Here is a 25,617-nt window from a genome sequence, read left to right on the forward strand (position 1 = left end):
GATGGGCCATTGGCCTGATCTAACATGGCTTCTCTTATGTTCTTATGTGACACAGAGTGTTGGACTGGATGGGCCATTGGCCTGATCTAACATGGCTTCTCTTATGTTCTTATGTGACACAGAGTGTTGGACTGGATGGGCCATTGGCCTGATCCAACATGGCTTCTCTTATGTTCTTATGTGACACAGAGTGTTGGACTAGATGGGCCATTGGCCTGATCCAACATGGCTTCTCTTATTTTCTTCTGTGACACAGAGTGTTGGACTAGATGGGCCATTGGCCTGATCCAACAGGGCTTCTCTTATGTTCTTATGTGACACAGAGTGTTGGACTGGAGGGGCCATTGGCCTGATCCAACGTGGCTTCTCTTATGTTCTTATGTGACACAGAGTGTTGGACTGGATGGGCCATTGGCCTGATCCAACGTGGCTTCTCTTATGTTCTTATGTGACACAGAGTGTTGGACTGGAGGAGCCACTGGCCTGATCCAACATGGCTTCTCTTATGTTCTTATGTGACCCAGAGTGTTGGACTAGATGGGCCATTGGCCTGATCCAACATGGCTTCTCTTATGTTCTTATGCGACACAGAGTGTTGGACTGGAGGGGCCACTGGCCTAATCCAACATGGCTTCTCTTATGTTCTTATGTGACACAGAGTGTTGGACTAGATGGGCCATTGGCCTGATCCAACAGGGCTTCTCTTATGTTCTTATGTGACACAGAGTGTTGGACTAGATGGGCCATTGGCCTGATCCAACATGGCTTCTCTTATGTTCTTATGTGACACAGAGTGTTGGACTAGATGGGCCATTGGCCTGATCCAACAGGGCTTCTCTTATGTTCTTATGTGACACAGAGTGTTGGACTGGAGGGGCCATTGGCCTGATCCAACATGGCTTCTCTTATGTTCTTCTGTGACACAGAGTGTTGGACTAGATGGGCCATTGGCCTGATCCAACATGGCTTCTCTTATGTTCTTATGTGACACAGAGTGTTGGACTAGATGGGCCATTGGCCTGATCCAACATGGCTTCTCTTATGTTCTTCTGTGACACAGAGTGTTGGACTAGATGGGCCATTGGCCTGATCCAACAGGGCTTCTCTTATGTGACACAGAGTGTTGGACTGGAGGGGCCACTGGCCTGATCCAACATGGCTTCTCTTATGTTCTTATGTGACACAGAGTGTTGGACTGGAGGGGCCATTGGCCTGATCCAACAGGGCTTCTCTTATGTTCTTATGTGACACAGAGTGTTGGACTGGATGGGCCATTGGCCTGATCTAACATGGCTTCTCTTATGTTCTTATGTGACACAGAGTGTTGGACTGGATGGGCCATTGGCCTGATCTAACATGGCTTCTCTTATGTTCTTATGTGACACAGAGTGTTGGACTGGATGGGCCATTGGCCTGATCCAACATGGCTTCTCTTATGTTCTTATGTGACACAGAGTGTTGGACTAGATGGGCCATTGGCCTGATCCAACATGGCTTCTCTTATTTTCTTCTGTGACACAGAGTGTTGGACTAGATGGGCCATTGGCCTGATCCAACAGGGCTTCTCTTATGTTCTTATGTGACACAGAGTGTTGGACTGGAGGGGCCATTGGCCTGATCCAACGTGGCTTCTCTTATGTTCTTATGTGACACAGAGTGTTGGACTGGATGGGCCATTGGCCTGATCCAACGTGGCTTCTCTTATGTTCTTATGTGACACAGAGTGTTGGACTGGAGGGGCCATTGGCCTGATCCAACAGGGCTTCTCTTATGTTCTTAATCCTACGTTGGGACTTTTTGCGTTGTGAGCCGCTTTGGTGGGAAGGGCGGGATGTAAACGGCATGAAACGCAACGCAATGAACCTAGCCGAGCGCGCCAGAGGGCAGCTCCTCCTCCCCACGCCCAGCAGCAGCCAGCTCCGCCTCGCCGGGAAGCAGCGGCCCCTGCCAGGCGCGCTGCTTGCGGAGGGGGCGGCCAAGAAGGCCCGCGGTGCCGCATTGCGGCTGGCCAGAAGCCGGCTGCTTGCTGGGGGCCCGGCTATCGGCGGCGCGGGGCGGCTGGAGAGGGGCTCTGCGCCCAGCCAGGCAGCCAGGGCTGGAGAGGCAAGCGCGCTCCGCCTCCGGAGGCTGGGCGCGCAGGAGTCCCCGGGGGGCGGAGTCTAAACCGCGCCGCCCCGTCGCTCCCTTTCCATTGGGGCAGGCGGCGGCCTGAGATGGCTGGAGAGGGCAGAAGGCGGAGGTGAGCCGGCCGCCCCCTCGCCGAGGACTCCGCGCCGCCTTCTCCTTCGGCCGCTCGGCGCCTTCCATGGTGCGCGGTTGGCCTCCGGCGCGCGCCCGCCCCCTCTCGAGCCATGTCGGCGGGCCAGGACGAGAGCTCCGTGCGGGTGGCCGTCAGGTAAGGCGGCGGGGGTCGAGCCCGGGCTTCGGCTCTTCGGCACCGGAGGGGAGGCGGGCTTGGGAAGGGCGCCGCGCTTGGGAACGCCGCACCGTCTCGGGCGGGGCGAGGCCGGGAAAGGCCGTGCAGCCAGCTCGGCAGGTGGCCTTGCGCCATTGGAGAGGGCTGCGGGGGACTAACGGCCTGCAAGGGTCCAAAGCGCGGCCGTTGCTTGCCGGCCTTTCAAGGCAGGGTTCCCGAACAAAGGTGCTCTTTGTGCAGCCGCGGGGGGGATTGAACAAGGGAAGGGGGATGCAAAACCTGGTGGTTCTTAGAGGGGCTGGGAATAACAGAGCGACCCGCCTTCGCCTGGCTCCATTGCAGCTGCTGATTTGCCCAGAACGGGAGCTCTCTTTGCAGCTGTTGCATGGAGGAATTGGGTTGCCTTCAGATGCTGCATAGTTTATCTTGCGTGTTTAATGATGCGTCGGCTGGGTTGTGAATAGGGTCGTGTGCCTTGTGTGAATGGCAAACGGAGAGGGTTTTCGGTTTTTGATGGGTTTATTTGTTTTATTTATACCCCGCTTTGCTCCACAGTCGGGAGTCAAAGCCGTTTACAACATTATTTGGCCTTCCTGCGTTTTATTTCCCCAATGAGATAGGTGACTCTGAGACAGAGAGTCACCTAGCGAGCGTTTGTGACGGAGTGGGGATTTGAACCTTTATTCCCCAGATCCCAGCCTGATATTGTAACCATCGCCTCATGCTGATTGTGTGATAAAACACAACAACACCCCAAATGAAGGTAGGTTAATCCGAGAGAGAAATGCTTGGTACGGAGAGTCACCTAGCGAGCGTTTGTGACAGAGAGGGGATTTGAACCTGTATTCCCCAGATCCCAGCCTGATATTGTAACCACCACCTCATGCTGATTGTGTGATAAAATACCTGTCATGGAGTTAGAGTGAGATGATAAACAAATCAAATCAATAAATAATGCATCAGCTGGGTTGTGAATACCGCTGGTCATGTTTGTGTGCCTTGTGTGAATGGCAAACGGAGAGGGAGAACAAGCCGGGTTTTAGTTTTTGATGGGTTTATTTGTTTTATTTATACCCTGCTTTGCTCCGCAGTCGGGAGTCAAAGTCGTTTCCAACATTATTAGGCCTTCCTGCATTTTATTTTCTCAACAACACCCCCAATGAAGGTAGGTTCATCTGAGAGAGAAATGCTTGGTACAGAGAGTCACCTGGTGAGCGTTTGTGACAGAGTGGGGATTTGAACCTGTATTCCCCGGATCCCAGCCTGATATTGTAACCACCACATCATGCTGATTGTGTGATAAAATACCTGTCATGGAGTTAGAGTGAGATGATAAACAAATCAAATAAATAAATAATGCATCAGCTGGGTTGTGAATACCGCTGGTCACGTTTGTGTGCCTTGTGTGAATGGCAAACGGAGAGGGAGAACAAGCCGGGTTTTAGTTTTTGATGGGTTTATTTGTTTTATTTATACCCTGCTTTGTTCCACAGTCGGGAGTCAAAGTAGTTTACAACATTAGTCGGCCTTCCTGCGTTTTATTTTCTCAACAACACCCCCAATGAGATAGGTGAATCTGAGACAGAGAGTCACCTAGCGAGCGTTTCTGACAGAGTGGGGATTTGAACTTTTATTCCCCAGATCCCAGCCTGATATTGTAACCATCACATCATGCTGATTGTGTGATAAAATACCTGTCATGGAGTTAGAGTGAGATGATAAACAAATCAATAAATAATACAATGAGACATACTATCTTATATTTTTAAAAGTGTTATTTTGTATGCAGTGTACTGAGTTGCATTATGGAGACTGCTGTGCTGTGTAAGGGTCGCTATTGTTACAGACTTGGTTTAGATAACTGTGGCTGTAAATGGATTGATTCGTTGTCTGTGTTGGGGGAAGTACCAGGGAGTTGAATATGGGAGGGGTTTTGCTCAGGGATGGAAATTGCAGCATCATTCTACTATACTAAAATGAATGAAGCATTTTTTAAAAGGTCTTACGTATCATCTAGGATTGTGCCAGCTATTTTCTTTGCCTCCCTCAAGGTTAGAAAATACATTTATCTGTGTTGTTTTTTTTCTCACTGGAAGTCTTGAAACAAGTGAAAGCAAGAAACAGTGAACTACAAAGTGCTGATCCTTCATGATTCTACATGAATCAAGTGTTCAGTTTACAGGCTCCAAAGCTTGCCTCAAGGGTTCCAGGATTAGGCCCTGTTGTGGCTGCAGTTAAATTGATGCAAGCCATGATCCTGCAGAAGTTTTGGTCTCTAGATAGATGGTGCCACATTACTTCCTGTGATGGTTTTTAGTGTGATTGTTTACAAGACGCACGCTTTAATTAATACCTGCAGAATTTGGAATCAGATCCAAATGAACATTTCAAACAAACTTCCACATGAACATATGAATATTTACTTATTTATTTATTTATATTTCGATTTATATCCCGCCCTTCCCACCAAAGTGGCTCAGAGTGGCTCACAACACGTAAAAATTTAACATAGGGTTTAGCTTTTAAAACATCAATTAACATCATTTTAAAACAATAAGTTAATAAAACATAAACATAAAACCAGCGGTCTATCAGAATGCCCCTACCACCATCCGAAATTCCCAGTGTCAGTTAGTTGTAAGCCAGCCGGAAGAGGGCCGTCTTGCAGGCCCCGCGGAACTGCCCAAGGTCCTGCAGGGCCCTCGCCTCCTCCGGCAGCTGGTTCCACCAGTAAGGTGCCGTTACTGAAAAGGCCCGATCCCTGGTAGATTTCAACCGAGCCTCCTTTGGCCCGGGGATTACGAGCAGGTTTTGAGAGCCCGATCTCAGTACTCTCTGGGGAACATGTGGGGAGAGACGGTCCCTAAGGTAGGCAGGTTCTAGGCCATATAGGGCTTTAAAGGTAATAACCAGCACCTTGTACCGGACTCGGTATATTATCGGCAGCCAGTGCAGACCCTGAAGCCCCGGCCGAATGTGCTCCCATCTTGGAAGCCCGAATAACAGCCGGGCAGCGGCATTCTGCACTAACTGCAACTTCCGGGTTCGGCGCAAGGGCAGCCCCATGTAGAGGGCAATATGTCAATGAAAAATCAAGTTGTATTATTTACTTGCTTGATTTAAACTTTTTAGAGTATTAGGGTTGCCAGCTCTTTATTTGGAAATTCCTAGAGATTTGGGGGTGGATCCTGGGGAGGAGAAGGACCTCAGTGGGGTATAATGTTATAAAGCCCACCCTTCAAAGTATTCATTTTCTCCAGGGGAACTGATCTCTGTACTCTGGAGATCAGTTGTAGTTCTGGGATATGTCCAGGCCCCAAACGGGAGGTTGGCAACACAATAGTATTATGTCAAAAACTTTTGTCGTAAACTTTCTGCTGGCACCTGAGCGCCCTCGTTCCAAAGCTCTGGTATTCTGTTACGGAGTGTGACCCCATGCTGGTGCGTCTGTGTGTGAAAGCATTTCTGTTTAAGATCTAAAAGCAGCAACAATGAATTGCTGTATCTGTGGTATAATGATCCTGTGGAACGAACGAAATAAATTCTTCACAGTGATGTAGGGTATCTTGCAGCTGAAGCATTGTGCTACAACAGATTTAGATTTCATTGTAGACTGTGGAACTGTGCCACGTTCATGAGGCTGTGTGACATCCGTTGTGATGAATGCAGAGTGTGTTGTGAGTCACAGACTTGATCTCGCTTGCCTCGTAAGGGAGTTTACTAGTGTATAAAAAGGGCAGCATGCAAGAAACAGTGACATGAAACCTGAATTAATATTGTGAGAGTTTAAGAATTTTTCAAAGCAACATGGTGTGACATTTCATTCCGCCCCCTTATCCATGTTAATTACTTTAGGGTAAGCAACCTCACTGCAACTGGGCAGGAGTTATTGACAGAGTATAGTGGAAACGTCCCTCAGGGCCACTCTGGGCAGACCAGTTTCAGCTGTAGTTCAAATGAAGATACTAACACAGCCAGTTCAATAGGGTTGTATTGGGGTTTAGAGAGCCAGTTTGGTGTAGTGGTTAAGTGTGTGGACTCTTATCTGGGAGAACTGGGTTTGATTCCCCACTCCTCTACTTGCACCTGCTGGAATGGGCTTGGTTCAGCCATAGCTCTGGCAGAGGTTGTCGTTGAAAGGGCAGCTGCTATGAGAGCCCTTTCAGCCCCACCCACCTCACAGGGTGTCTGTTGTGAGGGGAGGAAGGTAAAGGAGATTGTGAGCCGCTCTGAGACTCTTCGGAGTGGAGGGCGGGATATAAATCTAATATCTTCATCTACCTCACAGGGTGTCTGTTGTGGGGGAGGAAGGGAAAGGAGATTGTGAGCCGCTCTGAGACTCTTCGGAGTGGAGGGCGGGATATAAATCCAATATCTTCTATCTTCTTCTTCTTCTTCTTTAGGCATATATCATTGTCAATTCACAGTCCAGAGGTCATACACTTACAGTCAGTCCAGCCAGGCAACGGTACAAGTAAAAAAACGGTACACAGTCCAAAAAGAATAGTCAAAGCACAGTCCATCAATATCAATCCTTCCAACAATCCGACAGCACGCCACTCTATCTCCGTCCGTACTCCTCCACAACAAGATAGACATTGGGCTACTGCTCTTATACACCCATCAACCAATCATCTTGCTTATTAATGGTTTGCACATGTTACTCACATGCTTCTAGCTTAACACCTGTATTGCAAGAGTTGCACAATCATGCTGGCAGTTCCTATAACCCTTAAAGCTGTAGGATACTGTCAGTTATATATAAAGGAAATGCTTTGCAGCGGCATAGCTTGGTGTCTTTTTGTACAAAAACCAAATCAGTGTAACTGACATATAATGCACTTGCACAGTCCTCCTTTCCGGTGAATAGCTGATAGTATTAGACAAACATCTGTGGCAATATTTATTAAAATCATTTTTCCATCCCTTAAAACAGACCTTTGCACCAGGTTAGAAGAACTTAAAATATATACTTAATACATTGCGAAGGGCTATCTGTGCTAGTTTGTTGCTGCCAAAATAAGTCTTGTGGTACTTTGTGCCTGTCATGGTGAGCTGTGACTCAGGAAAGATTACACTGCAATAAATTAATTAGCTTTTAAGATGTCACAAGACTCTGTTATTTTAACAGTAATAAAATTATACTGGAAATAAGGCCAGGAATCAGCGAGTGGCCTCTAATTCTCTTATCCATCCAAAGATCCTGCAGCCAAACCATTAAAAAGGAGCATGACCATCAAATAGTACCACGTTAAGTGTGACGTGAAATGCCAGTAAGAATAGAGTGAGGTGAACCTCACTTTGCTGCTGTAGAGAAGACTCTTATCCTCTTTGCTGCTGTAGAGAAGACTCTTATCCTCTTGGGGGTGGTGGTGGTGGTCAGAGAGTACCCCTCTACTGCTCACCACCAGACCCCCACTCACATCTTCCTTCCTTCCCACCCACCTCTATCCCATTGGCATTCTGTTCCCCTCGTGGCACAGGGCAGCACATGCAGCTGGAAACCCTGGTGGCAGAGTGCTTGTGTATAAACATGCACAGGTAGGGTGTATGTGCAGGTGATGTGGGGGATCAGCAGCATGAGTCCTACTGGAATCTCTGGGTTCCCAGCACCTGTCGCACCTCCGTGTATGGTGTCACCAGGCCTGCAACTGCCATGCGTCTGAAAGTGGGGCACATGGAGGACGTTCAGTGAAGATCTCGGTGTTTAGTTCTCTAGTCTGCATGAAAGGAAGCCATCTCTAAAACACCTTGGGTCCCAGGCAGTTTAGACTGCAGCGGCTAAAACCTGCACAGATGACATTAGTGCTACAGATGGACTTGACTGGTAGCTCAGTCTGTACGGGGTAAGATACATTTTCAGATAATCTGGGTCCAGGTTATTAGATCCAGATGGGTTTACACTGGTGTGTTGAGTAAAAGAGGAGTTCACTGTACATAAATAAAGGGAAATATCATTGTGCGATCAGTAATTACCTGCATTTAGATAGTGATTGTACTCTAGATCATCATGCAACTAGATCACATGTCCTCTAGATCACCTGGTTGTAGACTTTCCCTCTCTCTACCAGCACCATGTGACAAGCTGTTGCTTGAATAACAAAGCAGTATTTCAGAAGTAGCTACAATATAACATAGAGGCCACCATGTAAATCAGCTGTGTAAAATCTGTGATTTTCAGTATGCTTCTGATGTTCCTTATTGCTGCTGCTTCTAGCACTGAAATATAGTATACTTGAACCAGACTCCAAGTTCAGAGTCTTGGACAAGTTCAGAGTCTTGTGTATGACTTTAAAAAAAAAAGAAAAAACTCCTCCTCCAGTGCTGTATCTGTAAAGTATCTTGACATGCAGCTTTTGAGTGCTGTGTGTGTTTTAAATAACAGGGGAGAAGAGGAGGTGGAAATCAGATGATACCTTGAGATTTGGGGTATACTTGGTATACAGGGAAGTGGCCATTGTTAATACTTGTGGGTACATCTTACATTTCTATTTACTGAGACTGTAAGGGGGAAATAAAGCTTGAAACTTGATAAAGCAGTAGACTCAGATAAAAGACAGAATACATTTTGAATTGGCCAGTCTCAAATATAATAGCAACTACAAATTATATGCAGGGGAACAAAATCAAAATATGAGTATACTTAGCAGTTCATGAGTATACAATTGCTTAAATTAAAAACAAGTATTATTCTCCAAAGTTTACTATTATGTGTTTTAAGTGCTGTGATAACATGAAGATAACTTTTTATTGTGGTTAACAGAAACTGTTTGTTCCTGGGAGCTGTAACCTGACCAAAGACATGCAGAGGAGATAGAAAACCTTTTAGCTGAAATTGTGGCTCAGCTTCAGCTCGTGCTTTTAAGCTGTTATATGTTGGAAAAATAGTGAATGATTACTGTTCTGCAAGTTTTACTTTAGTTGCTAAGATTATTTTCTAAAAGCCTTTCAGGGCTTTAGTGCTTTACTCAACAGGAATATCTGGTATACCATTCACTGCCCCATAATTATGCACAGTGTTCTGGAATAATTAGTGTGCAAGATGATAGCCTGAGGGCTGCAATAATTGGGAAAGCTGGAATATTTTCCCTGATGATATGTCAGTATTGTGCTGTGGCTTGGAAGAATTATTTACTGAAAAATTGTATTTATATCATCATGCAGAATAGTATGAAGAATAGAACGAACTTGACCAAGTCATTGCAGACCTGTCAGTGTAATCCAGATTCTGTTATTTTGCAATGACCTCCCACCAAAAATTACAGATACTTAGTGTCTTCTAGAGAATCCAGTCAATTCTTTTCTTTAGCAGTCAGCACTTTTGCCTAAGGAAGGGGGTGGGGCAGTGTGGAGCTCAAGGTGAGACATGGATTTGCATTGTAACTTGTAGTATTAAGAACCAAACTTCAGAATTTCACATCCTTACATATCGAAACATTTTAGTTTCTTGATCTTTATCAGACTTCTGTATTAGGAAGATGCATCTGTCCATTATTCCTTATCAAAGAAAAAATATTGGGAAACTGAAGGATGTTAGCTCCCATTACATTATTAGGTAGCATGGCCATTATTAATTTATTTAAGCAGATTTGTATGTAAGTGCATTCAAATAGGCTGCTTATTGTCTCTGTGTAGTAAATGTGTTTTTATTGTATTATTCCACTAGTATTCCCTTCTCCTCTTCCTGTTATTAGCTTATTTGCTCCTTATTACATTTGCCCCATCAGATTTAGGACCGTCAGAAGGACCACCAACGGATAAACAGAAGACTTATAATATAATCTGATCCGCTTACGTTTAAGATTTTGCATAGCACCAAGTATCTAGTTCTTAAATTATCAATTGTTCATGTTTGACCGTTTAAATTTGTAACTGAAATCATTGGTTTTACTATGACTGTTAGCCGCCCTTAGCCACCTTTGGAGCGGGCGGAATATAAATCTAAGGTAAATAAATAAATTTAAACTCTGTACCATCTGTGTTTCCTGAATATCCTTCGGCGTCATCTTTCTTCAGTTTGTGTCCTGTTAGAATGAGATATTTAAGCATGGATAGAAAGCAGTAGTATAAAAAGAGGTGTGTGTATTCATGTTCTGCAAAAACGCTGCGGGAGAAAATAATTTGGTAGTTGGTGTACAATCAAGTATCTTTAGAAACTTTTTCTTTCTTTCTTTCATTCATTTTAAAGCATCCAGTACCACAGCGTCAGGATTTAATGTTCATAGGCAAGGGCATATAGAATCTGAGCACAGAACTGAGCATGATTTGCCGTTTTCTTGAGCCTTAAAGGATTATTTGAAAGGTTCTGTTTGGATGGCAAAGCGGGCGGACCAGATGAACTAGGTACCCCTCATACCATTGCCTCTGCGGAATTTTTTAAGCCAAGAAAACCCAGATTGGGGTCATTGTGGCAGAAGCTGATCAACTTCCCCCCATCCTTTCACATTGCAAAAAGAAAGCCTGCACTGCAGCTGAAAGGATGTTATGGGAGGAACTGGAGTCAGAGGATGTATGCCTAAGGTTGTATGTCCTCTATGGCAAATTCTGCCCTCTATCTTGGTCCAAAACGAAAGGGAAGCAAGTGGCAGGTAGCTTTCCTTTGATTTGATAGCCTGGTCAGCTGTGGGTCTTCATACTTGGTAATGGCTCTCCACAGGCAACATAATTGGCAGTGAACATGCACAGCCTTCCATTGTTTCAGACTTGGGGATGTTTTTCGGGGAAAAAACCAGTCCTATAGCTATGGCGGCACCCCTGGGGTCCTGGTCACCCAACTTCCTGCAAGGAACTCTCAGAATCTGAGGTCAGGACTTCCCATCCCCCAGGGCCCTGGGCTGTTGTTTGAGCTGTGGTGCCTGGTCAATTTGTACTGCAGTCCTCAAGGGGCACAGCAGCTCAGACAGCCAGAGGGAGCAGGGCAGGGCTGGGCAGTGGGTGAGAGAACCCAACTGATTCAGCCGTAAAGCTGTGAACTCTCGTCTGTGCAAAAAGGAATTAAAATCAGGTTCCATTTAGAAGATGATGATGATATCGGATTTACAGCCCATCCTTCACTCTGAATCTCAGAGAGGCTTACAATCGCCTTACCTTCCTCCCCCACAACAGACACCCTGTGAGATAGGTGGGGCTGAGAGAGCTCTCATAGAAGCTGCCGTTTCAAGGACAGCTCTGTGAGAGCTATGACTGACTCAGGGCCATTCCAGCAGCTGAAAGTGGAGGCGTGTGGAATCAAACCCGGTTCTCTCAGATAAGACTCAGTGCACTTAACCGTTACACCAAACTGGCTCTCGTTTAGCAGCCTGAAACTAAAGAAGATATTTATTGAAATGTCTTGAACTATCTAGAATGGGCATATTTGATGGCTGAATGAACTTTTGTTCCTCTGCTGATTTATATGGACTGAATAGCTAACTGTGTTAAGATTGAAATTTACAGAGGAGATGAATAGCTGTATATGGTGTTCCTCCACTCAGTTATATGAACTGAATAGCTATTTATATTAAGATTTAAATTTACAGAGGAGAAGAATATTTGTAAATGGAACTTTCTGTATTTTTGTCTGGAGTTTTGATAATGAAATACAATAATATTTGGATTTGAAATACACGTTTAGATAATAGAAACTTTTAAAATTAAGCTTCTGAAACTGTTCTGGAAATTACTTTTAGAATTTAAATTATTATTATTCAGACTTGGGGAATGGCAACCCTATGAGTGGGTGATTTTGGACCAGTCACATACTTTCAGTCTAATCTACCTCGCAGGGTTGTTGAATGGATAAAAAGGAGGAGAAGAGAATAATGTAAGCTGTTTTGGTCCCCGCTGTGGAGAAAGATGGGGTATAAATGTAATAAATCAGTAATATAGTTGAATATGGGAGGCAGATAAAAGGTAGGTTGATGAATGACCAAGAAGGCAAGAATTAGGCAGGGGAAGGAGAGGGGATATTGGGGACTGCCGGAAGGCTGGAAATGGAAAGTTATGTTTCTCCTACAAATCTGTCACACTCTGGGGACCCCAGATTGGAAGAAAAGTGGGTCAGATGCTCCAGGGTATTCCTGGTTGGTTAACTGGACCTCAGACCGTGGAAGCGGGGTAGTTAGTTTACCCACGTCCCTCTCTTCTGCACCAGACTCCTGTCTTTCTGGGGAAGCATGCTCTCTGTAAGCTCCAGACTCTTCCTCCCTGGCCAGGTTGTTTCAACCAGATTAAATCCTGCACCCTGCTCCAGCCTCCCCTCTCTCCTGCCAATCCCATTGTTGATTCACAGCGCAGGGCAGGAGCTGTCTTCAGTCCTCTGGTTGGACTGAAACTCCACCTCTTACGTAACTCCTTGGTGTTGGGCGGGGTGCCCTGATCTCCTGGATTTGCCACCCTGTCTGCCCCTTCCCCAACAATCACTGGGGGTTGGGGCTGTCAGGAGCCCTCAGCCAGGAGCCTCCCATTAGAAGGACAGGCTTGCCCTCTCTGGTGCTGGATTCCTCCTCCTTGCATTCTTGTGTGGCAGGTGAGTTGGGATGTTTCTCCTGATGGCCCAAGATACACACGTCTTGGGGTACTGCCCCATTGTCACAGGGTGATAAGCATGGGGGTGACTGACAAGCCATTGCCCCTGGATAAAGTTCTTGAGGGTTCCCTACCATGGGAACAGTGGGAACAGTGGCTCAGTGGTAGAGCATCTGCTTGGTAAGCAGAAGGTCCCGGGTTCAATCCCTGGCATCTCAAAAAAAAAAAAAAAAAAAAAGGGTCCAGGCAAACAGGTATGAAAAACCTCAGCTTGAGACCCTGGAGAGCCGCTGCCAGTCTGAGAAGACAATACTCACTTTGATGGACCAAGGGTCTGATTCAGTATAAGGCAGCTTCATATGCTAGTGGACCTAGCCCAGTGGTTGGCACCACACAACTGTGCCATAGTTTTCCTAGGTAGAGGCTGCTGGCGTGGGGGTGGGAAAAGCTGAAGACAGAGGGGCAAATAAAGTTCAGTTTGCTGTTTGGTGGTAAGGAGAGAAGGAGGAAGGAAATGGGGAGAGGCTAGGAAGGCTTTCAGGGAAGGAAAAGAATGGGGGAGGGAGAAATCAGATGCCCCCTGCAAGTCATTGTGGGTTCTCACTTGTATGTGGCTAAATGCACCAAGATGCATCAGTAAGGGATCATGTTTAGGCAGTGATTAATATTATGGTGGGATGGGTGTATATACCATGTATCAGCAAACCACGTGTAGCACAGGGCATTTGTATTTGCTTAATACAGAGGTGTTGAACTCATTTGTTATGAGAGCCAGATCTGACATAAATGTCACTTTGTTGGGCTGGACCATATGTGCCATAAAATGTAACATGAGATATTGGAAGAAGAAGATACTGGATTTATATCCCTCCCTATACTCTGAATCTCAGAGCAGTCACAATTTCCTTTACCTTCCCCCTCACAAAAGACACCCTGTGAGGTAGGTGGGACTGAGAGAGCTCTTACAGCAGCTGCCCTTTCAAGGACAACTTCTGCGAGAGCTATGGCTAACCCAAGGCCATTCCAGCAGCAGCAAGTGGAGGAGTGGGGAATCAAACCCGGTTCTCCAAGATAAGAGTCAGCACACTTAATCATTACACAAACTGAGGTACCAGAGATACAAACTTTATAAAGGTGATTTCAGATGTTGAATGGCAATTGCAGGTGAATGCAATAACAGGCTTGATTGGATTAGGTGTGATATGCAGAGGGTAGTAGGCTTGGAATTACCAGTGTTGATAATGAGACAGGAAACCTAGGTCTCAATTCAGTCCAGGAGGATTCAGTCCAGGAGGATGCAAAGAATAAATGGACATAAATCTGATATTAGAAATCACAACATTCCATGGCTGACCTATAAGTAGCAATACTCTTACAATATCTCATGTTACATTGTAAGAGTAGCAATATTCTTACAAAAGGATTTTCAAAGGGAAATTAGAGAGACGGCTGAATTGCAATTGATAAAGCTTAAAACAATGCATCCTCCTGGACTGAACTGAGAGCTAGTTTTCCTCTCTCACTACCAGGGTGTGCTATTATTTGGCATCTGAAATCACTCCACTCTCCAAGATATAAGGACTAATTCAGGTGTTCTAATTCCTAATCAGGGTCTTTTAGAAAGAAAATAAGATAGGAACAAAGAAATCCAATCTTTTTTTTTAAAACAACTTTTCAAAATAAGCCAAAATAATTTCCTCAATGTACATTGTGCTTGTCAAAAGAATCCATCCATCCGTCTTCCTTCCTTCCCTCGCTGCCTCCTTCCCTCCCACCAAAGAAGTGTGTTTGCACGCAAAAGCTGATACTTGGAATAAAACGTTGGTCTTGAAGCTGCCATGGGACTTTCTTTCCTCCCCCTCTCTCCCCAAAAGTGGAGGAGAAGCAGCCCCACATGAAGCAGGAAGCATCCACAGAGTGCTCTCTCTGTATTTATGTGTGCGTGTGTTTTTCATTTTCTTTTTTTAATTAAACTTTTAAAAATGATATGCAGGTGCAGTCAAATATTCACAAAATACTTAATCCTTTAAATCCCCCCTCCCGCCAGACAAAAACTATAATAACACATATCAATAGTCTAGGATCAGATTCAGACAGGTGAAGTTTATAATCAAAACAGTTCTCCAGCACACATGCCCAGATCCCAGGAAGCCTTTGTGAAGCTATGGTTTCCTATTGTTACATACCTCTCTGACCTTGACATTTTGCCAAAAAAACAAATTTTATCATAATCTGATATTTTTCTAAAAGCAGTGATACTCCTTTACTATTGCATTTTGGCTTTATTATGTATATTTTTTGTTTGTTTGTTTGTTTTCCCCCTTTCCCTTTCACCTTCTTTTTCTGGATAGTTCACCCTGTGCATTCCATGAATTCTAGCTGAGCTCTTTTGAACTTGTCAGTATGTATTCTCTATGTGGGGAGTTTATTTTGCAGTTTTTTATTTTGATCATATTGTCTTGTTGTATCTACCTCTTGAATTTCGCCTGTCTGAATCTGATCCTAATATAGTGGTACAGATGTGGTGTTAAAGATTTTTGTTTGGGGGGAGGGAGGATTTAAAGGGTTAAGATTTTGTGAACATTTGACGGCACTTGTATATTTTGTTTTTAAAAGTTTAATTAAAAAAAGAGAATGCAAAAAACCCCAACAACTTTGCAAGGGGATTTAAGCTGATGTAGGGTGACTGCCCCAAGGTTACCCAGTAAACTTCATGATTGGATGAGGATTTGAATTCATATGCCTCTGCTGCTAATCTAACACTCTAACCACTATACCCCCCGTGACGTATATTTTGTGGCAGTTACGTTTATATGTTGTATATTAAGAATTAATCCCTTCTTATTCTTTAGAATTTGAATTCATACATATTTGAAGGGGGATTTTTTCTGGATGACAAACAAGCTGAACAGTAAGGAATCTCTTTGGTGACTTCTATAGTTTGGTTGTAAGAAAACCTGTTTCACAACTGCAGATGTTTAGATTTTGGTGATCCTAAGTGGCCTTTATAGTTAACAATAATAGTATAATATAGCAGTATAATAGTATAATATAGCAGTAATGGGATACAGTCTCAAAAATGACAGAATGATCTCGGTCTGCATCCAAGGCAAACCATTCATTATCACAGTAATCCAAGTCTATGCCCCAACCACTGACGCAGAAGAGGCTGGAGTGGACCAGTTCTATGAAGATCTACAAACACCTTCTAGAACTAACACACAAAAAAGATGTCCTCCTCATCATAGGGGACTGGAATGCCAAAGCAGGAAGTCAAAAGTTAACCAGAACAACTGACAAGTTTGGCCTTTGAGAACAAAATGAAGCTGGGAAAAGGCTAATAGAGTTTTGCCAAGAGAACAGACTGGTCATAGCAAACAGCCTCTTCCAACAACCTAAAAGGTGACTCTACACATGGACATCACCTGATGGGCAACACAGAAATCAGATTGATTATATACTCTGCAATCAAAGATGGAGAAGCTCCTTGCAGTCAGCAAAAACAAGACCTGGAGCTGACCTAAAAGTAATTGCCAGAACAGTTTCAGAAGCTTAATTTTAAACGTTTCTGTGATCTAAACGTGTACGGTATTTCAAATCCAAATATTATTGTATTTCATTATCAAAACTCCAGATAAAAATACAGAAAGTTCCATTTACAAATATTCTTCTCCTCTGTAAATTTCAATCCTAATATAAATAGCTATTCAGTTCATATAATTGAGCAGAGGAGCACCATATACAGCTATTCATCTCCTCGAGTCGGACTCGACTGTGCGACTGAACAACAACAAAGTATTTGTTGCAGAACTTTTACAAGCATGACCTTGCTTTCTTCTGGAAGCATTTTATCTCTCTCTGTGGTGATACAAGGCATCATTTGAATTATTCAGTATTTTCATGTAAAATGCTCTCTCTCAGCCCCGCTCCCATTTTCTCCCATTGTTTCTATTCAACCGTCATTTTTAGTCTTCCTGAATTCAGTGCTTTTGTAACCCCCCCCAAAAAAAAACAAACAAACAAACAAACAAACAATAGAATTCAATTCTCCAGGCATGGATGTAAGCCCATGGAATGAAATTGAGTTCCCTCAAGATGTGGCGTTAGAGTTCAGGGGTGTTACTATGGCAATGACATTAAACAAAGGCAGACTGCAAATAGGGACAATAGCAGGAGGGGATACATAGGGTGTTTGCAAGGGAATAAACCCTTTAAAATATCTGAATTATGCAGGGAAGACCCTGTGTTAGTTTGCAAATGCTTTATTTTGCCATATGGTGTTTCATATACCTTTTCTCTTCCCCCCACCCCCACTTCATTCCACCAGATTCACTAGAAGTTTAACACTATAGCCAGTATATCATTGCAGGGGCTGCGGATCAGCATGTATTGATCCAGCTGTCTGTGCATTGTGCGTACATATATTGCTGAGTATGAGAATTCAAGAAGAGATATGCTGGTTTTCTAAAGTAATATGGATCGATGAAATGCATGCTGATGGAATAGAGGTGGATGTATGGTAGAAAACGATATGTATTAGACTTCTGGAAATGTTCTTAGTTTCATATAGTTGCTTAGTTTGAGTTTCATAGGGTTGAGTTCTGTCAAATTTCATATTGCTGCTAAAATTATATTTTCAGTCATATGACAAGCTTTGATTACATATGTTGCTTTATCTTTTTCACTGTGGCTTCTAGTTATAAATGTTGTAAAAGCTCATGATCTCCTAACCATACCTTCCCAAAGTTCCACTGCTCCAGTGTTAGTATTTGTTGATTAATGCACTTAGTTTGTACACGAGAAAGGTCTAATCTTTGATTTGTAATTATTTTCTCTAGAAGTAGTTAAACAGGTTTTATGGGTAAAATTAATCATTAAAGGAGAAACTATATTGGCAAAGTGTTGGGCAAAGATGCTGTTGTATCCAATTGATAAATTATGGTTTACATTATGAAGAAAAACAGCTTCTCTTTGTAAAATGTTGGATAAAAACTTTCAAGAGAGAAAGGAGCATAGTTTAGGGTGGTGGTCTTCAAACATTTCAGAACGAAGATCTTCTTTTAATGGCTGAGTAGCAGGGTGGGATCCAGTTGGCTGCAAACATATGACATCACAGTCATATGACAGGAAGCCAGTGACATGAAATTGAGTTCCTGCAATATAATGTCACTAGTATCAAATCTCAGACGATGAGCTACAGACTAAGGAAGCGGGGGGCAGGAGACCCCTAGGATCATGAAGTTTACCATAATGAGAAACAAGTCAAGGAGGAATCCTCTCTACTGCTAATCTTGCCTAACCATCCTGCTCCTCTTCTCAGCATCTCTGTAAAGAGAGACAGGGCCTGGAGGCCTTTCTCTCAATATAAGTGAGCCTGCAGTTGGTCTTTCCCGAAAGCGGCAGAACAAATGTGGAGGCTCTGTAGGGGGTCTCCTGACACAGCAGTGAGTGCTTTGCCGCAGCATACCTGAATGTCCCAGCCTGTGGTGTGAAGAATGTTCCTGAAGGCTGGAAAATGATTATTTAATCTCTGTAGAATTAGGAAAGACAAGGCATTACTTCATTTCACAAATTAGATAATGCCGGCATTGTGTGAGGTAAACACTGTGAGCTGCAACAGAGAACTCCTGAACAGTTATAGCACTAATTTAAAAATTGTGGGTAACTGGCTTACTAAATTCCTGTTTTTCAGACTTATATTAAGCAGAATTAGGAGTGTCACTGCAAGAGGTAGACCCATACTGCCTGCTCCAGAGGCAGAGCAGCATTCCTCATTACCTGTCTCACACAGCCAGGGATGCACACAGCTTTTTGGGAAGTTCTATATGATACTGCTTGAGAAGTATTTTAAAAATCAGCTCACTTTTGAGTTGAGGAATGTGCTTTCCAATATAGAAAACATGCAGGGTTTTTTTTTTTTAAGCAGGAATGCACAAGAACACAGTTCCGGCTGGCTTGGCATCAGGGGTGTGTGGCCTAATGTGCAAATGAGTTCCTGCTGGGCTTTTTCTACAAAAAAAGCCCTGAAAACATTTATGAGAAAACATTTGTGCATCACCTTTGTGCCATGCTCACCTTCAAAGGACTTAAGGGCCAAGCCACCTGTGACCTTCAGTCATGTATAGCTTAGAAGATGAAGAAGAAGATATTGGATTTATATCCCGCCCTCCACTCCGAAGAGTCTCAGAGCGGCTCACAATCTCCTTTCCCTTCCTCCCCCACAACAGACACCCTGTGAGGTGGGTGGGGCTGGAGAGGGCTCTCACAGCAGCTGCCCTTTCAAGGACAACCTCTGCCAGAGCTATGGCTGACCCAAGGCCATTCCAGCAGGTGCAAGTGGAGGAGTGGGGAATCAAACCCAGTTCTCCCAGATAAGAGTCCGCACACTTAACCACTACACCAAACTGGCTCTCCACATTTTTACTCACAAGCTTACTCCTTGAACATTTTTTTTTAACAAAATGCAGCAAGGAAGGTATGATCTAAAGTAGAAGGTTAGAAAAGTGGGAGGAGGCTTTTAACTCCCCCCCCCCCCTCAAATCTGTTTTTATATTAAAACCACTCCCAAAACGTTTTTATCTCCCTAGGGGAAGAAACAGCTAGGGAGGACTTAGTGGGAAAATTGTAGAATAGGAAGAAGACAAACTGTACAGCTGAGCATCATGTGTAGCTTTAGGCTCAGTCTCGGCAAATATGTGAAGTATAGACTAGATTGAGAGTGACTTAAGCAAGGCCACCCAGCAAGCTTCCCTGTTGAGTGGGGATTTGAAATCATTTCCCAGTACAAGTCTAGTGCTTCTGGCTCTGTAGCATTCTGGCCTTTCTGAAATGTGTCTTCAAGACATTGTCTTATTTCTGTGTCTACAGTTCAGAGCACTTCAGTAATTCAAAGTAGTTAATACACGGGTACCAGAGGTTCTTTTATCCCAGGCATGCTTGCCTTTAGAGATTGATTGTTATTAGGGATGGATACGGAATATGAAAATGGTGGTTTATTGGGTTATCTGATTTGGTAGTTTGGTCCATGTTTTTTTCAATTTCCTGAATGATTTGTTGGTTTGTTCAGTTCAGGAAGGCGTAGAATGGCCCCTGAGTGGGCTAGAGATGCCAAACTTTAGCAAACTCTTCAGTGGACTCTCCTCTACCTCCTCTCCAAGTGTGGTGCAAATTGGATTTTGGGGGGCTGAGCTCCAGCCCCCCAAAGCAGGTGCCCACAGTAAGCTGTTCTCCTAAGAGTATGTCAAGCTGGGAAAAAAGGGAAGCCGCCCTGCAGCTTCTGGTCCATTTCACCCCCAGGAAGCTTAGAGGGGAGTGAAACTGACTATAAGTGGCAGCTCCATTCCCCCCAGTCCCCCGTGCTTCTGTTTAGTTTCCAGTGAAACTGACTAGAAGTTGCAGGGGGCAGCGGGAGAGTGGAGCTCCGGCATCTAGTCAGTTTCACTGGAAACTGACCAGAAGCACAGGGGGCTTGGGAAAGCAGAGCTGCGTCTCCAGTCAGTTTCACCGGAAACTATACAGAAGTGCAGGGGAGCTGGGCAATCATGCTAGGCTATCTGGAAAAATGAACCAAACAACATGCCAAGAAAAAAAAGACTGGTTCATTTTTATGTTCGGGTGTGGTGGGATCAGACAAACCAGTTCAGAATGAATCACAATTCAGCCATTTTTAGCATGAATCATGATTCATGGTTCGGTTCATGCCCATCCCTCGTTGTTATAGTCTGATAATAAGATTTTTTTTTGGTAAATAAATCTCTCTTTTTATTTATTGCAAAACTGTAATTCTGAGAGTTCTTGACATTTTGAAGCTTTTGGTTTTTCTTTTAAAACATGAATACATTAAATTAATTAGATCAGATAGGAAGGCAGAGGAGAGATGCAGCATGGCTTGTGAGTCTGTACACCTCAAGGGAGTCAACTTGACTTTTGAAATCTCACTGAAAATTGTAAATGTCTTGTAACTGTCATCTGCGTGAACAAAAGATATAATAATAACCAGAATTTTAGGAGTGAAAGTATTATTGGTGCTGTTGTGTGACTTTCTCATGTTCTGCAGGAGTAGTGGATAGTGAGACCGATTTTGCACTACGCTTGTTACGGGTGGAGAGCCCTTTTGCTCCCGGTGCTTCTCTCTGTTTTCACAGAAGCTGCCCCGAAGCTGCGAGTTGGTGCGCCGATTTTCCGCAGCAAGCGAGATCCTTTTACAAGCTATTTCTGCTTGCCGCAGAAAAGTGGCATGCCAACTCGCAGCTCTGGGACAGCTTGTGCAAAAACAGAGAGAAGTGCCGGGGGCAAAAAGGCTCTCCACCCGGAACAAGCCCTAGTGTGAAACTGGTCTGAGTGACTCTGAATTTGCCCTAAATGTTTAGATTTCAGACTGAAGAAAACGATGCAGTCCTGATTTTTCTCAAACAAAATGTACTTATAATATTCCAAGAAACTGAAGGTTACTTTTATAGACCATCTTCTTCAACCTCCTTTTCAGTCCAGGGATCTGCTCAAATCTAGGGTTGACCATTCTCAACAAACAGCTGCCCAACCTCTATTTGAAAGATCTCTTGAGAGGGAGAGTCCACCTACCTCCTTCTCTCTCGGCTTGGCTTCGCGAACGAAGATTTAAGAAGGGTGCAATAGTCCACGTCTGCTGCAGGCTCGCTGGTGGCTGACAAGACCAATGCAGGACAGGCAGGTCCGGCCACAGTGGCTGCAGGGAAAAGTCTGATTTAGGGCTGGTGCTGTAGCAGTGCGATTCTTCCTCAATCTCCTTTTGTCCTCAAGACCAGCTATGCGTGCGTTCTCAAAAGAAGAAACAGCCTGGTGGATGGTGTGCCTCCATGCTTTGCGATCTGAGGCTAGGTCAGACCACTGGTGATGGTTGATGCGACAGGTGCCAAGGGATTTCTTCAAGGAGTCCTTGTACCTCTTCTTTGGTGCCCCTCTATTTCGATGGCCGGTGGAGAGTTCGCCATACAGGGCAATCTTGGGAAGGCAGTGGTTTTCCATCCTAGAAATATGCCCTGCCCAGCGCAGCTGCATCTTCAACAGCAGTGCCTTGATGCTGGTAACCTCCGCCCGCTTGAGAACTTCAGTGTTGGTCACAAAGTCACTCCAGTGGATGTTGAGGATGGTGCGAATGCAGCGCTGATGAAAGTGCTCAAGGAGTCGCAGGTGATGACGGTATAAAACCCACGATTCGGAGCCGTAGATGAGGGTTGTCATCACAACCGCTTTGTAAACATGGATCTTTGTGCCTTTTTTCAGATGCTTGTTGCTCCACACTCTTTTGTGCAGTCGGCCAAATGCACGGTTTGCCTTTGCCAGCCTGTTGTCAATCTCCTTGTCGATCTTAGCATCTGAGGAGATGATGCACCCCAGGTAGTTGAACTGCTGGACTGTCTTCAGAATTGATTCACCCACAGTGATGCAGGGAGGGTGATAATCTTCCTGGGGTGCAGGCTGGTGGAGAACTTCTGTCTTCTTCAGACTAACTTCTAGGCCGAATAGCTTGGCAGCCTCTGCAAAGCAGGACGTCATATGCTGCAGAGCTGATACCGAGTGGGAGACGAGTGCAGCATCATCAGCAAACAGTAGCTCTCGGATGAGTTTTTCCATTGTCTTGGAGTGGGCCTTTAGTCGCCTCAGGTTGAACAGACTGCCATCGGTGCGATACATCCTTAGGTCATTGTAATAACTGCATTTGTGTAATTGTGTAATTATTTGAGGTGTTCAAAAGGCTTCGCGTAAACTCTCATCTTGTAATCCTTACAGCTGTCTTGCAAGATGGCCATTATGAACCATCGTGTGGTGGTGATGCTGAGGGAACATGGCTTACCATTGAACTCATGGCAGAGACAAGATTTGAACTAGTAACTTGTTAACTCATAGCTTAGCCTTTTAACCTTGACACTGATGGTGTCATCCTAAACAGAGTTACTCTCTTCTAAGTCTGGTTTTCCAGGTCATTCTCAATAAAATAGTCCATAAAGCTCAACACCTTGTTGGACCTATTCAGGCTAGACGTAATGCAGATGTTCAGTAAAATACAATAATGCATAGGTTTCAGATTCAAAACTTTATATCATAAAAACATAAAACTCCTGCCAAACAATATAGATAGAACCTCACAAAACTTAGATATACATTGACACCTGCCAAAGTAATATTTTCAATGAAATGGAAGATGGAAGACTGTCCCACAGTAGAGATCTGGAAAGGAAAACTAGCTGAATATTCAATAATTGCAAAACTAACTATTATAAACAGAAGACCTCTGAGAAAATTTCTGCAGAAATTGCAAACCTATTTTTCATATAATTGGAATAGTTAAGTATCTTGGTTCTATAACTATTTGTATATTAAATCAGAGATGATAAAAATATTGGTCACTGTTATAACTCTTTTCAGAATTCAATATTCTACCAGTATTTAGATACTCTGTAAGAATAAGATGCAGAAACAGTACTCCATATTCTAGCAGGATTTAGATACTCTGTAAGAATAAGACACAGAAATTGTTATATGTTTAAGACAATACCTAGGGTCTTAGGATGGTTAAAACTTATCATTAAAATTTATCTTTAAAATATAACCTTTTTATTGTTAAAAGGATACTGCAACTAAGAAAGTTCTAGATTGATTATTCTTTTAAAGAGATAATGATCTATTATCTGCTTTTACATTTGAAATATTGAACAGATTTTAAAAACAGTTTTGGTGCTAAGTTCCATACCATGATGTTAAGCAGCTCTGTACGTTAGTTGAAGGCCATTCAAAAAATTGTTGTTTTACAAGCCTTGCGGAATTGGGCAAGGTCCCGCAAGGCTCTAACATCATCAGGGAGTTGGTTCCACCAGTGGGGGGCAGCAATAGAGAAGGCTCGTTCTCTGGTAGCCTTCAATCTCGCCTCCCTCGGCCCCGGGATTTCTAATAGATTTTGTGATCCAGATCTCAGTACCCTCTGGGGAACATGTGGGGAGAGACGGTCCCTAAGGTAGACAGGACCTCGGCCATATATGGCTTTAAAGGTAATAACCAGCAACTTGTAGTGAATCCGGAATACTATTGGCAGCCAATGCAGTCTCCGCAGCCCCGGCTGCACATGATCCGGAATAGAGAGACCCAGTAACAGCCTGGCTGCAGCAGGCAATTCCTACAGAGGTCTGGTGGTGATGCCAGAAAGAGAGAAAAGCCTCTTTAGGTGTTGAGGGAGACCTTGGAGGGCAGGGTGGAACAGCACCTGCAGACCAGAGCAGGCCTCTTCTGCCACACACCCACCCCATGGGGGGTGGAATCTCTGCATAGTTGCAAGAGTAATTTTAGTGGCCAATGCTTGATTGCAGTGCTGGTTCCAGGAGAGAGAGGAATGAAAATGGAAGTCCGGGTAACTAAATGAATGGACTTTTCAAGAGGATGGTTATCAATCATTTGTAGAATGCACAAATTTGGCCTTTGAAAAAAATCAAATAGTTTTTTTCTTATTTAATTCATAAGGATTCACACTTGGCAATATTTGAAGTCAGTGGACTTAGAAGGGTGTAACTCTGCTTAGGAGGGCACTATAAACCTGTTCTGAGCAGACTTCTTTGAAAGAGAATGTATTCAAAACTGGCACACTACAAAAGAGGCGAGGCACATCTTAAGTGAGTGCCACTGTGTGTTTTAAGATTCTGCCCCCTCTTTACATTTTTCTGGCTTTAGCTTGTATGTGGCACTTCCTGAACGGGATACATATAGTTGCTGCCTGGAGGTCATTGATAGATGAAAACCTGTATGATTGCCTCTTTGCTGACTTCTCCCGCAGGGATTGTGGGAAAGGTTTGAGGTTCTAATTCTGTTGGGAATTTTCCTTTTCATTGCCATGGGAAAGAAAGGTGATGACCTCTAGTTCTGCTTGGCTAATATGGTCAGAGCTTGGGCCCCTAGCACCTGCTTTGTAATGTACAAGCAAGAAATAAGGAGAATTTTGGCCCAAACCATCCTGTTTCTGAACATTTATCACTTAGCTTATGGCTTTTTGTTGCCAGTGATTTTGTAGGCAATCAGCAATTGTTGTGAATTTGGCTAAATAAAGCTTGCCATTTACAGTGAGCTACACAACTATTTTAACCTTTCTATTTTACCCTACCTGTTTAAAATAGCCTTCACTTAATACCGAGCCAAGGAAGTCTCGCTGGATATGTTTTAGCCACTGAATTTATAGAAGACCTTAGTTATAGCACCATAATGTTAATTTTAATACAAGTTGTTTTAACGATTTAAGGATGATTTATATAATTGTAATTGTAATTATCGTGTATGGTTTTATTGTATATTGTACATTGTATTTATGTGTTGTGAGCCGCCCTGAGCCTGCTTCGGCGGGGAGGGCGGGATATAAATAAAAAGTATTATTATTATTATTATTATTATCTAAACACTCTAGTTTTTAGTATGGTCAGTATGTTGTATATCATTTGAACTATCCACATGACAGTCATTTTGTAATTAAGATAATTAGTAACTGGCTTTCCATTTTGTGTTCTGGACACAGTAGAACAGAAGAAAATCGGAGTATTTGGATGCAGATTATTAATTCTGTTGGAAACCTTTGAGATGCCATCTGCATTTGGTTTTCCTACTTATGATATTACCTGTTGCTTCTAACTCTGTTAAATATCCTGTTGACAAGGCAGGAGTTCAGTGTGTGTAAAAAAACA

General features: G+C 43.7%; 1 protein-coding gene across 16 annotated transcripts in view; it reads left to right on the top strand.

Annotated features, from left to right (window-relative positions):
• Positions 1 to 2,125: 2,125 nt before the first annotated feature.
• Positions 2,126 to 25,617, top strand: part of KIF21A (kinesin family member 21A) — a 188,248-nt gene continuing 164,756 nt past the window's right edge. For 15 of the 16 annotated variants that reach the window (XM_060244751.1, XM_060244757.1, XM_060244758.1 and 12 more), the window contains exon 1: positions 2,211 to 2,395. In XM_060244751.1, the coding sequence (XP_060100734.1) occupies positions 2,352 to 2,395 (44 nt within the window). In that variant the 5' untranslated portion in view covers positions 2,211 to 2,351. Of the gene's footprint in view, positions 2,396 to 25,617 lie in introns of all 16 variants that reach the window. The other variant, XM_060244745.1, reaches the window with a different exon arrangement.

Source organism: Heteronotia binoei, chromosome 8, assembly GCF_032191835.1.
Source record: "Heteronotia binoei isolate CCM8104 ecotype False Entrance Well chromosome 8, APGP_CSIRO_Hbin_v1, whole genome shotgun sequence".
Lineage (NCBI taxonomy): Eukaryota > Metazoa > Chordata > Lepidosauria > Squamata > Gekkonidae > Heteronotia > Heteronotia binoei.